At 39.3% G+C, this 16,020-nt stretch overlaps 1 protein-coding gene across 5 annotated transcripts in view; it reads right to left on the bottom strand.

Moving 5' to 3' along the window:
- Positions 1 to 1,339: 1,339 nt before the first annotated feature.
- LOC131258274 (uncharacterized) overlaps positions 1,340 to 16,020 on the bottom strand; it is a 38,534-nt gene continuing 23,853 nt past the window's right edge. Inside the window, exons 4-6 of one of the 5 annotated variants that reach the window (XM_058259486.1) lie at positions 3,551 to 4,039; positions 2,966 to 3,087; positions 1,340 to 1,649 (exon numbers count right to left, since the gene is read on the bottom strand). In XM_058259486.1, coding sequence (XP_058115469.1) covers positions 3,006 to 3,087; positions 3,551 to 4,039 — 571 coding nt within the window. In that variant the 3' untranslated portion in view covers positions 1,340 to 1,649; positions 2,966 to 3,005. Of the gene's footprint in view, positions 1,650 to 2,136; positions 2,388 to 2,853; positions 3,088 to 3,550; positions 4,040 to 16,020 lie in introns of those variants that run through there. The other 4 variants (XM_058259483.1, XM_058259484.1, XM_058259485.1 and 1 more) reach the window with 4 other exon arrangements.

The raw sequence follows: 16,020 nt of genomic DNA, 5'->3' as shown, positions 1-16,020 counted from the left end.
TTACATGTTCAGCATTTGACTCACGCATTCATTCATTTACTATCCGCTCGGGCTGGTGGTGCGCAACTAAATCATTATATGCACATTCGCAATGGCCATGATTTCGGTTAGGTATGCGACTAACTTGAGATTAGTAGTTTATCACATTAAGTTTAGCTATCTAAATCAAGTATGAGACTAGTTTGGATAGAAGTCCCTTGTGATGAACCCCACGGCTTGTGATACCACGTACTATCATCCCGACTACATACACCGGTTTTGTCATTCCTTTTCCATCGTATGCTCTATAGTGAAATATGAAATTTGATTATTTTGACATGATGATTGGCTATTCTCATGATTCATGATCGTTTGTCCGAGTAATATGCATAAAATTGATCACATGATTTATGATAACGTGACAAACTTTAATAATATACTAGGTTGATTTTGACCAGCTCGTGAAATAGATCCACTATTAACGAGTCGGGTGGAGATTGACATACCATTGATAAGGCGAATAGTAAAATCTCTTTCACTCGCTGTATTATGAGCGCGATGGGATGGCATGCTAGTGTCAGAGTGTACTAGACCCAGATGATAACTGTACTGAGATGTGGATTAGACATCAGGATTTGCATATTGCATTGTATCCTCAGCATATGACATTTAACCCAGTATGTCTTTGCATCGCATGGCCTGGACCAAGCTAATGGTATTTATGGATCAGTCAATCTGGCTCCGTCATTCCACTTACTTTGACATTTGTATGCTTAACAAATGCATTGTGCACACACTCTCTAAGCTTCGTAGTAAGCTTATGTATGTTCGTTACGTGCAGGTTATGCTAGACTGCAGCAGTATTGAGGCAGGAGCATGTGCCCGATCTTTTGAAATTTTATTATATCATGTTTTTTCATTTTAACACTGTACTCTAAGATTATATTAGTAGATATATGGTGATGATGTTTTGTGACTTGGGTACACTTGTGGTTATGCTCCTTTACGAAGAAAAAAAAAATTCACCCTGAAAATCCTCATTGTAGGATCCCAGGATCAGAACCTAGCGCATTGAAGCTGGGAACCGAGAATAATATACTACAAAGGCTGTCAGCCCCGGATTCGGCGATCGAAAATTTTATGAGTCTGGTTCCCAAGTTTGGGTCACAACAACACACACCTCCACATATAAACTGTAAGATTTCTTTTCTCATTTCATATGTGGGACAAAAGAAAAAATGCATTTTTTTATTTGAAAATTTTCAAAATCATTTTGACAGCAAAACGAAAATTCTAAAAAAATTTATTTTTCAAAAACCAAATTTCAACACTACATTATCTAAACGATTAGTCAGTGGCGTGCAAAATTGGATGGACGAGAATGTTTATAGAAGATAGGTCCAGTCACAGACTTTTGGTATCATAAGGTTGCTGGAGTTTTTGCACCGCAGTGGAGAAGGGAATGAGCATAATGGCCGGTCTAGATAGCTGATACAGATACCAAGAGTACAAATGCATCAAAAAGGCTTACATATACTGAGCTCGCTAGATCATTTCCCATTGAGAGATCCTTGATTCATGGACCATGCAGGGTGAGGCCCATCATATCAAGGGCTGCAGAGGGAATATCCTTGCACTTGTAATTATTTTGCCGGCTCCAATATAATTTCCTGCAGGAATCATGTGATCCTGGAGCAGCAGATAACAAGCATCCTGCCCCTTGCCGCCTTGAATTTGTACATGTGGGCCCGTTGGTCAAGACCATTGATATGATAGGCTCCTGCTGTGAATGGGGGAAACCCTGTAAAACCTCCAGTGGAGAAGAAAACATAGGTTTTTTCCGGCTTCCTATTTTGGCCGTTTTCTTAAGGGTATTCCATGTAATTTGGCATATTCTTTCTTATAAATATGACTGGGGTTGGACATTCAACCCCACTGGCCTTTTCCTTCTTTCAAAGCTTTTCTACTATACAACTTTACAGGGTATCAGAGCCTAGGGTTCACTATGAAATATTAGAAGAGTTTTGAAAGATTTGTTGATCCATTCAGGTGAATCCTCTATCCATGTCAGCTCCTACCTGATCAATCGTCTGGATTATCAAGCCATGGGCTGCACTTGTACAAACATAAGGCTCAAGTATAATGCACATGTCCATGGTCCTATAACAGCTAATGAAACCATTTGGTCTTCAAGGAAAAATGTCAAATCTTACAATATACCAAAAGGGACCAACCAACCTATGGCTTGGACCACTCCAGGTGGGACCCGTGTCTGAGTTTTCCACCCTTGTTTCGTTTGGCTGATTGCCTACACCACAAAAGGGTGAGTCGCCTGCTTATCATAATCGGGGGAGTTAGATTAGCAAGGCTCATGTCTTTCATACACAAGGCGTCTTTCTCCAACCTGACTGATAATGGGTAATTCAAATTCATATGGGTAATTCACAATTCAAATTCCAGACCACACTATCTAGCATAGTATGCAAATGTAGGTTTGTTCAAATACCTCCCGACGTATTACAGTGATATATCGGGTCTCTAGCTGTTGGATTTGGGGTTTTTGCAAAACCCCAAACTGTTATATGTGAATGCCCCTAAAACTCTCAGATGAATAATTCAACCCTTTGATTATAAAATGGTTATGGTGACCATTCATGTCAAAGAAAATTAGCCAAATTATCAATGGGTTGAAATAATCTAATTGAGAGCTTTTATTTGTCGTCTTTCCACCATACGAAGTAAGACTCTATCATATGAGCAATTTGGATCAATGGAAGATGACCCAGATTCAAAAGCTAAAGTCCCGACATACCATATTGCAATATGTCAGGATGCATTAGAGCAAACCTCATGCGTGTATTGTACACTGTCAAAGGCTTTTGACTATCAAGCTCAAATTGTTGTGAAGCCTTGAATCAGTACATTATAGACCAAATGTAGGGAGCTTAGGGACTAAATACAGGGATGAAGATCAAAAGGGGATTACCTATCAAATGGTGTCAAAGAATAATAATAAGGGCTCAAATTTACGACGACGAACCCGTGTCGGCTTTTACTCCATATTTTGAGAACACTCCCGTCAGAACAGCCCTCTCCTTAATCTTCAATCTGTAAAGTGATGACAAAAAACAAGAGGTAAGTATAAACCGATAGGCATTGGAGAAAGGGCTGCAGCTTGGGTTTGGGTTGACTGGCCCAACCCATGTTCAGGTCGGTTTGGTTGTGTTATCAGGATCCTCAGGTTGGAAAACTCCAACCCAATGGGTTGAGCAAATTCAGGTCAGGTCAGGTTAGGTTAGGTGGGAATAATCACATGTATTTGGGTCGGATTGGATGGGGATGGGTCAAGTTGGGTCTGTTTAGAGTTGAGTATGGAGGACTTTCAGTTGGGTTCAGGTTGGTAACCTTGGATGAAATTCGGGTCTGGTCGGGTTGTGGGTTAGGCCCTTTGAGGTCATGTTGGGCTTGGGTTGACCCTCAACCCAAGCCGCCCAAGTTGCACCCTAGTCGAGAAAATGAACCTCTACAGGGGTGAGTGGGTGGGTGTGCGCGCGCATGTGTGTGTGCCTACCTCTTGGCAGATCCAGGGACTTCTAATCTTGAGGCCTTGTCAGATTTCTCTTTGACCATTTGCTGCTTCCGTACCACTCGATTCAATCTCCGCTGCTTAGAGAGCACGATTCCTTGTTTCTTTGGTCTCTTACTTTCTTCATTATTTGGCTCAGATACATTGACTTGTTTGATACCCACTTCATTCTCTTCCCAGTCTGAGAATGTATGCTCATCCTCCATGCTGTAAACGAGCTCAGCAGAATCTTCATTGCTGCCATTGATTGCAATTTCAGATCCTCCATAGAGGGTTCCTTCCTGTAAATCCCAAGAAAGGCTATCTGCATCTGTATCTGTCTCTTCCTCCATTTCAGGTAACCTCAGCAGAGTAGACGAAGAAGTGCTGACTGCTATTTGTTTGGAATTGTACTGTGGATCTGTAATCTCACAAGTTATCTGCTTTTGAATCTTACCAAACTGTATACTTTGCTCGAAATATGTCTGCACAAACCTTAAACATACAAGAGAAGAGTTCAATATGCATAGAGAAACCTTTATTTAGTCCCTGAATATGTACAAACCTTGTTGAGCCACAGAATTGAAATGTATGCATGAAATAAAGCTCCTCTCCTCATGACATACAGATCCAAGACAATACAAACCGAACTGAATTCCAAGACATAACAAGATCCAAAAGAAGACTCAGCTGCTGTACTGTTACTCTACAACATGTCATGTAACCAACAATGCTTGTGGAAATAATAACCATTATATGGGTTGTTATTTTCAATAGCAGCGGTAACGGGTGTCATCTGTTGGAGTATTTCAGTAAAGCATGGATTTATCTACTAGAAAAAGCTTATGATAGGATCTTTAGAGAGTTAAACGGGTGCATGTTGGAAAGAAAGGAATTGCAAGAGAATATATTGACATGATTTAGGATATGTACAAGGGAGCGGTAACAAATGTGAGGACCACTAGTGAAAAGACAAATGAGTTCCTAGTTACTGTTGGCTTGCACCAGGGGTTGGGATTGAGCTTGTACCTTTCCTCATTGGTTATGGACGAGCGAACAAGGCATTTGCAAGAAGACATCTAATGAGGACATCATGTCATGTACGCCCTTGCGTACGTATCAGAGGAGGCGGGCTGCACCGATTTCCCTGTGGCTAGGCGAGTATCTGTGATCGTGCTGAAGACCCCATGTGCATGTGCAAGCATCTGGAGGACCCCACACTGGAAAGATGTACATGAGCTGCTTTATCGAGTAATCCAGACCGTTGGATTGGAGGGACGTGACGATCAGGCCATTGGATTGCATGGATCACATGATCAAGCCATTGATCGTTGATCGTCCACATCAGTTTTAGACTTTATCATATTTTATGATTTAATTTTTGATTATTTTATATTTGGACACATTATGAGTGTTTTAGTTGATTTTATTTAGACTAGAGTTATTTTCATTAAAATTCACAAGACAGAGAGATAATTGTAATTTTTGAAACTTCTTGGATCTATAAGAAGATAAGGGCGTGTGACCTCTCTCCCATTGGATTTTGTGGAAAAAAAAAAAAAAAAAACTCTTACTTTCTTCTTCCATCGTCGTGCGATTTGAAGATACTTCCATGCGATTTGGAAAGAAGATTAGTGCGAGGCTAATCCTCATCAACGGAGATGCGAGGTCTCCATCTATCCCCACACCATCTTCTCTTTTCTCCCCCATCTAGGTATTTTCTTCAGGTTCTTCATTCTCTCATCCCAGATCTTCGTCTTCTCCCTAAACTCAACTTTCACATACCCATCCACAATCCAAACCCTAACTGACCTAAACTCATCCACCCCACGCCACACGTGTGACCGTACAACCACACATGTGAATCCCACCTTGCCCCTTTTTTGGTTCCCTATCATCATATATTAAACCCCTCTCTTCCATCCCCGAAACCCTAACCCTAAACCTAAAATTCCTAATTTACCTATTTTCTCAAATTACCCAAACCCTAATTTTCACCCTAGGTTGTATTAGGTTTTTTATTTTGAAATAGATTATACCCTATACTAATTGGATGTCCCTACATCCATTACATACTAGTTTCTTTTTATTTAATGATCTTGTGTTACGATGTTAGTAGCTTAGGCTAAGACTATGCATGATGCTCTTTTGATTTTCATGATATTTGTGATGATTATAGCGATGTTTATTTTTTTTGTTAAATATCTTAATTCGGCTACTTGATCTCACAAGTTAATTGGTTTATGCATCGGTCCTACATCAATATCCCATGGCATGGGAGAATGAAGAACCTGAAGATGACATAGTTTTGATTAGGGAGGGCGTAAACACAAAGCTAGATTTATGGAAGGGTGCTTTAGAATCCAAAGGATTTAATATTATTTAGATTAAACAGAGTATATAGAGTGCAATTTTAGTAAAAATAAGAGTGGAAACAAGGAATTAGTTAATATTCCTAACCAAGAAATTTCCCAAAATGACCACTTCTATCATCTTTGGTCAATAATTCCTGAGAGTGGAGAGATGAAGAAGGATGTTGCCCATAGAATTCAAGCAAAGTGGAAGAAATGTAGATGTGCCTCTTGAGTTTTATGTTATCGTCATGTACCACTCAAACTAAAAGAGAAATTTTCTAGGATAGCTACAAGACCAGCAATGCTTTATGAGACAGAATGTTAGGCAGTTAAAGAACGACATGTCCATAAGATGAGTGTAGCTGAAATGAGAATGTTGAGATGGATGAGTGACAAGACAAGGATAGAATAAGAAATGAATGCATTCAAGGGAACTTAAAGAGTAACACTAATAGGTAATAAGATGAAGTAGACTTAGATGGTTTGGTCATGTGCAACTGAGACCAAGAATTGTGCCGGTTAGAGTGAGTTGGTAAAAGTTAAAGGCTCTAAAAGGCAAATGGAAGGTTCAAAAGGTCATGGGTGTAAGTTGTAAGAAAATATTTGATGACCTATGGTCTAAGTAAAGTTATGGCTCTTGGAGTGAAATGACAAAAAAGGATTCAAGTAGCCAACCCCAATTAGTTGGGATAGTGCTTAGATGATGATGATAATTATCGAGCGATGGGTGCAAATCCCCAACTCGGCAAGTTTGAGCCAGTCCTTTTCTTGGATCTAAGAAATGCTTGGTTTTGCCAAAAAAATAAAAATTATTTTTACTTTAACTAATTATTGAGTACTTAAAAAGAATTGTTATCCATTTGTTGGATGTGGCCACTTCTCAAAGGTTGTTTTCAATTATTTAATAATAGGCCTTTCAGTTGCCCAATTTTTCTATTTTTTTCTATAAAGTATTATTTTCCTAGGTCTATGATTTCTCTCGTCCTGGAAATCTCTTCTGTTTACGATTTCTCTCGTCCCTGAAATCTCTTCTTTCTCTACTTTGGGGAATATGGAAGGTGTTGTGATTGTATTTGTGTTGGTTTTTTTTTATGTCCTATGGACATTGTTGGAAGCCGGACGTTGGGCGATTGTTTCCCGGATAGTATGTTCGGAGCCTACATGAGCGATGAATTCTACCGAGGTACACAAACTATCTCAAAGAAAGTGACACAATCTGGACTACATCGAGCACAACACTTTATTCGTCAATCATCTGCAGTGATCTTGCAATTCCATATATCAGGTTGTGGTGTTCAAGTATGAGCAATTATTTTTAGGAGATGGTCATTCGTAAACAATGAAGATGGATTAAATATTATCATAAGCTCATCATCATAGCTTTGCCACAACTATCTAGGGTCAGATTTACAGACCTTGTTTCTCTAATCAATGCTAAGGACCTAACCCCAATAAGTTAACAAGCCTTCATGTCCTTCTCATTGAAATTACATGGATTTTCTACCACGGCGCGTGCGAAAGCTTGGCGGATCTATAAAATTATGGCTAAGTCCTAGAGGAGGGGTAATTAGGATCACTTTAAAATTATTTGCCTAATTAATACAATTTACCAATTAAAACTAATAAAGCAAATTAACACTAAGGCTTCCGAGCCAAAGTGGATCCAATCACATAGACTACAAGAGATATACTAATCAAGGAACTAGTCTATAGGGAGATAGTGAACTTGCGTGTGCATTGCAAGTTAAGTGCCTAGCATACAATCCAATTCAAGCATTCATATAGTTTGACTAAAAAATCACATAAGCATGAATAGAATTGTGCTCAATTGACATTCACAAACACAAGCATGTATAGAGTATAGTGGTTCGGTTTCCCTACTCCACTCTTGGCGGAGGCACTCTCCTCGAACGTACCGATATTCACTATCTTAGGAGTTATTAATAGGTTCACCCCTAACTTTTACAAGCATACACTCTTGTCGAAGGCCTACACAAGGTCTTACAAATGTACACTCCCGTCGGAGGCCTACACAAGGACTTGACATACGTACACTCCCGTCGGAGGCTTGCACAAGGACTTGACGTACGTACACTCCCGTCGAATGCTTGCACAAGGACTTACACACGTACTCACCCTTGCTGGTGACGATACGGTCCTATACAAGAACCTACGCGAGTTTGGGTCAAAAACTCTATACGTAGTCCTACACAAGGAAGGAGTATGAATGGACTCTACAATTGACACTTGTCGAATTGAGCCCCTTTGTTGCACCTTGCTTGGGTTGCTTGATCGATGTTCTCCCGTGCTTCAATCAGCTCCACTTGTGCTCCCTCGATTGTTGATGCCGATGCTTCAGCACCTATGATCAACCGCCTCGCATATGATGCCCTGATGAGGTGACCAAGGTAGTGAGAGGATGGTGGAATCTCCTACAACTAATGAATAGTTGATTTCCTAGGGGATTCACCTAAATGGATATTCTAAAGGATTTAGACAATGATTTAACTATAGGTTTCATGTCTAATATCTAGAATATAGAGGAGATCAAGTTCATCTTCAAATGAAGTTTGGAATGCCCATTCAAGTGAAAAATCACAATGAAGATTACTTAGGTCTCTTTGGTTTAGAGGCTTAGGATGAGGGATAAGAGTGGGGAATCACCTAGGCTTCTATTGCACCAAAAACACATCCAAATGCCCGAGGTCCGTATGCCCTGTATAAAATAATCAAGTTCCAACGGTCAAAAAATGGGCAGAAAACGGCACCTTCGATCGATCGACATGAGCCCTTGATCGATCAAGCTCTATCGAATTTGGCCAGAAAAACTCGCTGAATAGTTTTGGCCACGTTCGATCGATCGAACTCGGCCGGCGATCGATCGACTTGATCAATCGAGCTTCGCTCGAGAGACATTGAGATAGGCCAGAGATCTTTCTGTATAATTTTGGCCATGATCGATCAATCGAGCTTCGCTCAAGCTCTCCTATGAATCTGTTGTTTTGGGCAGTTTGGTTTCAAGCAACTCAAGACCTCTATAACCTATCTAAGCATGTTTAAATGGAGCTCTTAAGGCTATATGATGATCAAATAAAGGTTTTCCTGTTAAGGTTAGGATCATCTAGAAGTTAGGTTGTTTTGAGTCTAAAGTTAGGGTCATTAAGGCACCTCAATTTACTTGTTTCGTCAATCCTCGATGTTCCAAGTCTCAATGTGCTTTCGGTCTTCAGCTTCCAAAAGTTCAACCGACTCACTAACCCATAGACGCATGTGATTGACAAATAGGTGCACAAATTAGTGCACTAACAACTACCTTATTCCACATCCTTCTAAGTCTCCCTCTCATCTGCTTTTCAAGCTTTTCAATCAAGTCAATTCCCTTCCAAACCAGAACCATCTCCTGTCTTCATTGCACATGACTGAACCACCTCAATCCACACTACATTTATCTCTTATTGCGACTACACCCTTTCACTTCAGATGATCACATTCTTAAATCTATCCTTCCCAGTTTTCCTACATCTATCTCAACATCCTCATCAACACTATATCTCTGCTCAGTTGTTAACCACCCAACACTCTATCTTATATAGCATAGCTAGTAGAATGTTGTCTTATAAAAAATTTCCCTTTTAAGTTTCATAGGCATGCAATGATCACACACCCTAGAGGCACATCTTCGCTACAGCCACCAAGCTCTAATTCTGTTGGAACCCATCAATCTCACAAGCCTTTTCAATAAGAAGCCAAGCTAAGAAAACACATCACTTTGAGGAATCTCTTGACCATTAATTTAATTTGTCTCTATAACTATTTTACTGAAGTCTCATTCTAAAAATATTCCAGCTTGGTTCTACCAATTTTTAAGCCACTACACTCTACAGCCTACCTCAAAACCTGCAATTTAAAGTTTGCCCCCTTTTTAGTCTCATTGAGTAACACCATGTCAATTGCAATTTGCAAATAACATACATCCTAGTGACAAATCTCAAATCTCATTCTCAGGAATTTCTCAATACAAAATCTCTTGGGAAATCTTCAGATTTTGAGGATTTTATATTATCAGAAAAATCTTGCTAAAAATAAAACATTATGAAATATTTACTGTAAATTAATAAATAATATAATTATACAATGAAGTACCAATATTTAAAATAATTTTTCATTAATATTGGGATATTTTTGCAGTAATCGCAAAAAAGTAAAAACTGCTAATATGTGAATATCTCGCGATATTAGTGCAATAATCTCATTTATTAACTTTCTTGCACAAATATTGCAAGATTTTCAAATTCTCAACAGTATTTGTCACACCGCATACATCTAGGGAGCTCATCCTAGACACTAGCATTTATTCCTCTATAACAAGTGCAAATAGGTAAGGACTCAATGTCAACCCCTAATGAAGGCCCACCACTGCTAAGAACCCATCAATTTCATTCTAGGTCATTCTCGCTCTTATGACACCCTCATATATTTTTTTAATGATGTAGATATATCCTTGTGGGACCACTTTCGTCCTCATCACCCATCACATAGCCTCCCTAAGTACTCTATTGAATGCTTTCTCCGTATTTGAAAAAAGAAAAACCTATGTAGATTGTTCCACTTATATCTAGACATCCATCAATTGTTTACATAGAAAATTAGCTTCAAATGTGATCTCACCACCAGTTTGCTCTCATCCTTGTAATGGTACCCCAACATGTCTTTAATGAAACACCAACATAACCTCCTAGGACCACTTTCCTCCTCATCACCCACCACATAACCTCCCTACACCATTTGCTTTATCCAGATCTATGAAAGTCATGTCTAGATATTTCTCTTATATCTAAGCTTCACAATCAATTGTTTAAATAGAAAAATAGCTCCAATTGTTGATCTCCTTGAATTGATTTTACAATATCCTTGTTTCTGGTTGTAATCTTTGTTCCACTACCCTCTCGCAAAGCTTCATAGTATGGCTCACAAGTTGGATCCCCTTACTGTTTGTGCGTCTTTGTGCATCTCCTTTGTGCTTGTAAATAGATATTATGGTCCTCCATTCATCTAGCATGTTGTCTACAAAAAATTATAGAAAAGGCTAAATCACCGAACTAATCCGATTTCAACCAATATCTTCCACACTTTTGTAGGTATATTATGTCCCCACTATTAGAGTTTTTTGAAACGCTGCAAATTTTAGAATTTTTGAAAATTTCCTAGTTTATAATAAACCAAAATTTATGGATCCTCATCTAAATATCGGCAGGTTTCTAAGAATAGAACATAAGGGCTAGGTTTACTTGATCACTGGCATTAAAAAATGCATATATTGTTGATGTTGTGCCTTTATGGAAGGCCTCTCCCAGATCTATCCCGGATGAGGAGAGAAGGACACCAACCCTAGATCAAAGCTCCGGCAACGCGATAAAGCATCCACAAGTGAACACATGGAAATGTGGATAGATGGAGGTTGGATTCCCTCTCGTCTTCTCTTCTTTCTCTTTTCTTTTCTTTATTACTTTCTCTAGTGATAGTGCTCAAGGGGTGGCGGAATGTCCAAGGCTCTCTATCCAATCCCTCTAGCATAAGATCTACTTCTAAGGAGTTAAGGTTCAACGGCAATACCAATATAGTACTCCACCACTCTAAAGACTTTGATATGCCCTCCTATATCTAAAGTTTGTAATCCTACCTAACCATGTATGTACCTAGATTGACCTAATCCCTCCATTGACCAATGGCCATCCACCTTTGATCCAACACCCATACAAATCAAGTGGACCACAAGATCTCAACAATCAGAATTACAATCAAGTGTGGTTAAAACCTTTTAACAATTAAAACAAGAGATCAATGTTAAAAACATTTATAGAACCTTTTGAGTGTCGAGTCCAGCAAAAAACCACTTGATGGATGGTCTAATCTATCAAATTTGACCCATAATAATGTTCCTAAGTAACCATTGGATCCCTTAGTGGATCATATAGGCCTCAACCTTATCCTAATGAATAAACCCAGCAACACCCACATACAAGCCAATACAAGTGACTCCTTAAGGTGGGCAAAGAACATTACATCAGGAGCTTGAACTCCTCACATATCCTCAGGTCTGAGAATTAATTAACACTAGTACATACACAACTTTATCTAGATTAAGCATGATGAATTTCTCGATCCAGAGACTTAAGTGATCCTCCAATCCATGTATCTAATGGATTTAATAACAAGATCTAGTATCCATGAATACAAACATTCCTACGTAGAGTAGGGCAAAGGCACCAACTCCTCGTCATGCCCGATAGTGGAGACCTTCCATCCCGACTTGTTTGGTTCCCTCATACAGGATGACCACATGAGGATAACCATAGGTTTATCCTAAAACATGCTAGGCAGTCATGGACTAATAAGGTACAGAGATCCATGGAACACAACTCCCCCTTGACTAGTGGTCCTTGTGCCCAAATTCAAGTTCCTAGTTACAAAGGAAACCCTCTCCTTTTAACCCATGTATATATCTTTTGAAGATGATGGCACCAACTCCTCAAACCTTTTACCTAAAGGTTAAGAAACCATCACATCGACCAACCTTGCAAAGAAGAGGAATGGTATGTATAATTAAGATATGCCCATATATTAGTTATGGCATTAATAACATGTCCACATAGGACCCATGATCATCATGATTTATGGATAAGATCATCACATTAGGTGTTTAAGGTGCACAACTGTAACCTTCCTTTCCTCTTCTTGCTAAGGTTACTTTTACTTTCCCCTACACAAATTCTTCAATAATAGATATGCACTCTAAAACCCCCAAGCCTAAGGCCCCTCCGAGTTCTATTCCCATGCCTGCATCTCCAATCTAGAAAGTCCAAAATCAACCTCTTTGTCTCTCCCTAATCTCTTCATATTTCACAAAGATCCTCCCATCCTCGCCTTTCAATGCATCTCAAGTGATTTATATGCTCACTTTTCCTTTCCCTCACTTTTGCTAGTTTGTAGAGATCTTTTTGTTCCTGTAAAGTTATTAACTTACTAAACAATAATTAATCATATGTTTTATACTTCGCTAACTACTTTCTTTGCTTTCCATTTTATTTTATATGTTTCAAGGACCTACTTCTCCACCACACTTCATAATAGTACCTCTTTTTGCTCATTGCCTTACGTACCACATCCCTCCATCCTGAAAAACCAACATTTCTTCACGTTGCCTTTAGACTCCCTACGAACTTCCTTCACCACTCTTTCTCATATAGGCAACTATGATTTCCACATCTCCTAGTCCCAAGCCTATCCTTTAAGATTCCACTTTCGCCTTGTCACTTAATCTCTAAATAACACTAACCTCTCCCCTTCGTTAATTTCAACTCAATTCTTTGGCAACTTTTACTCTCGCCTCCTCTTTTCCTACCCCTATGCACACATCTAAGATCACTAGTCTACACTGTGTTTTCTACACTATGTTTATCACCTTGCCAATCTTAGAAGTGTTCTTCTAATTTTCAAAATAAGTTGATAGGGACATCCCGCACACGTCGTTCACACATGCACGCACACCACCCCCTACGCTCTTACGCCAGAAGAAGGAGGGCCCCACCCTCGATCTGGATCGATAACGATGCCAGGGAGGGCCTCCTAGCTAGAAGACGAAGTTTTGATTCAAAAGAGTGGGCCCGTTAGTCAAGAAAAGCTCATTATGGGATCTCATGATCATGGCCCACTAGTTGAATTAATTTCATATTTTAGGTTTTGCTTATTGTTATTATTTAGAACATCATGAATGCTTTAGATTTCTTTATTTGGTTTTTATTTTAGTTTACTTCATCGCCAAGTAATAGGTTGCACACATGGCACAAGTTTAGGAGTATAAAATTTTCCCTATAAATAGGCACCCCTTGTAGTTCTTTTGATTCATTCAAGTTTAATATATAAAAAAATTCCTGCTTTATTTTTCTGCTCTCTTAGTGAGCTGTGGAAGAATTCAAAAGTGGGTGCGAAGCCCTCCCTTTTCGAAGGGCTAACTACTGTGGTGCGAAGCCACATCGATCCCGATTCACTCTCATCCTCCATCTCTTTTTTTCATCTTTTACCACCATTCTTGCTTCAAATTCGTCCTTTGTTGCAGCAGTTTTCTTCTTTACAGCAGAATTTCAGATTTTAGCCCTGTAGGAGGGCTGAAACTTCGGTGGAGCACCACGCACAAGCCGTAGCTCAGATCGACCGGAAACTTCGGGGTTTTAGAGCACACCCCTGGCCGACCAGGGCCAAGGAGAGTTTTTCCACAATCGACACCCTCTCGCACGTGCGGCCAGTCCACCACAAGAACAGTCTTTTGGATCAGGTTTTTCTCTTGTTTCCCTCTTTTCATCCCTAATTTTATAAACCCTGACCGTAGATTGTCCTAAATCCCTAATTTCTATCTCTTTTCTCACCCTAAGGTTCCTTGATTTGAAATTGGTGAATTCTTTGGATTATAGATTGATTGTCATGCATGTGTGGATGATTTCTATTTCCCTTTGAGTATTGTTTGGTCTATTATTTTATTGCTCCAGTTCTAGCCTATGTAAGCCTGGACCCGCACAGATTCCCCTAGCTTGAATGTTGAACTTTTGTATGGGATGTGGAATATATACGTTATTGTTTCTGAATTAGTATGATCTAAGCCTGAAATCTTGCATATCATATTTAAATTTCATGTCCTGCATCATAAGTACTCTCTATTTAAGTCATGTGATATTGCAAACTCAAAGATCACCTTTCCAGATTCATTTCTTTCCCCAAACCAATGTCCCTCATGTACCCTCGCATATTCACCACTATTCTTTCCTGCTATGATTGACTCTTATTGCATATATTTAAATCACTAGTATATATTGTGTGGTCAAGGATTCACCTAGTATAACCTCATAATCCTTACACGTTAATCGTTTTGTACTCCGAAGTCTACTTGTTATAGGTATGGTCCACTTTTAAAATTCCCCAAATGTTCATCACCTTTCAAGATTAAGTACTCATTGTCAAGTGAAAAGTCATATTCCATTGCAAACTCCAAGATCACCTCTCCTAACTCATTTCATTCACGAAACTCATGTGCCCCATGTACCCTCTCATTCTAGCCACCATTCTTCCCTAAATGCCCCGTTAAGGTCCTCACCTATAGATGCTCATTATTCCTCTGGTAATCCTTGCATTAGCTCATCCAACACTTTGCAAAATGTCTTTTAGCACTTTCTCTGTCTTTTGTAGGATGTATACGCAATAATAGATTTATTTTTTTTTAATAGGTAATAGTAAACTTATTGAAAGGCAAGCTAAAAGGCGAGGAAAGAATATAAAGCCAAAAGAAACAAATAAGAGATAGAAAAGAGAAGCCCATGAGCCAGATTAGGTTGCTTTTACATAAACTAACCAACCCGAAATAAGATAATTGATTCTAGAAATAGCTTCTTCAACTGATATGGCTACATTTAGAAAATAACAAGCATTTCTCGCTCCCCATACAATCCACATAATAGCCATGATATGAAGTCCCCACCTAGCCTTGACAAATTTCCCCACCATTCCTCCATGCCATGCCCAAAGAAGATCCTCCATTGCTTTCGGCATAGCCCAACTAATATGGAAAAGACACAAAGAATGATCCTAAATCTTTTTCACAAACGGGCAGTAAATGAAAAGATGATCGATCAATTGCCCATCTTGCATACACATAAGGTATATGTTAGGAAAAACAAGGGATCTCTTTGGAGGTTGTTGGTGGAAAGGATTTTCTTCCTGCCACCAACCAAACAAAAACAGCCACACGAGGGGGAGCGTCATAGAAAAAATGATGAAAGGGGAACGGAGGGTCACTCAAGGTGGAAGAAGCAGAGATCAAACCATAAAGCAATCTCACCGAGAACTTTCCGGACCTATGAACTGACCACACCATCGAATCTGCCTCTTGAGGAGAAGGAAGAAAAATTTTTAGGAAGTCAAGTAATTCAGTGAAATCATCAATTTCTACATCCGTCAAGTGCCTGCGACACGAAGGTTCTAAACAATAGTCCCGCAGCATATAGAATAATAGGCCATGACTGAAATGAATCAGTCAGTCAATATAAGGGCCAACCTGGTGAATAATGCTAGGAA

The sequence above is a fragment of the Magnolia sinica genome, chromosome 10 (assembly GCF_029962835.1).
Source record: "Magnolia sinica isolate HGM2019 chromosome 10, MsV1, whole genome shotgun sequence".
Lineage (NCBI taxonomy): Eukaryota > Viridiplantae > Streptophyta > Magnoliopsida > Magnoliales > Magnoliaceae > Magnolia > Magnolia sinica.
Note: the sequence above shows the minus strand (reverse complement) of the source record. Positions and strands in the feature narration are given on the sequence as shown.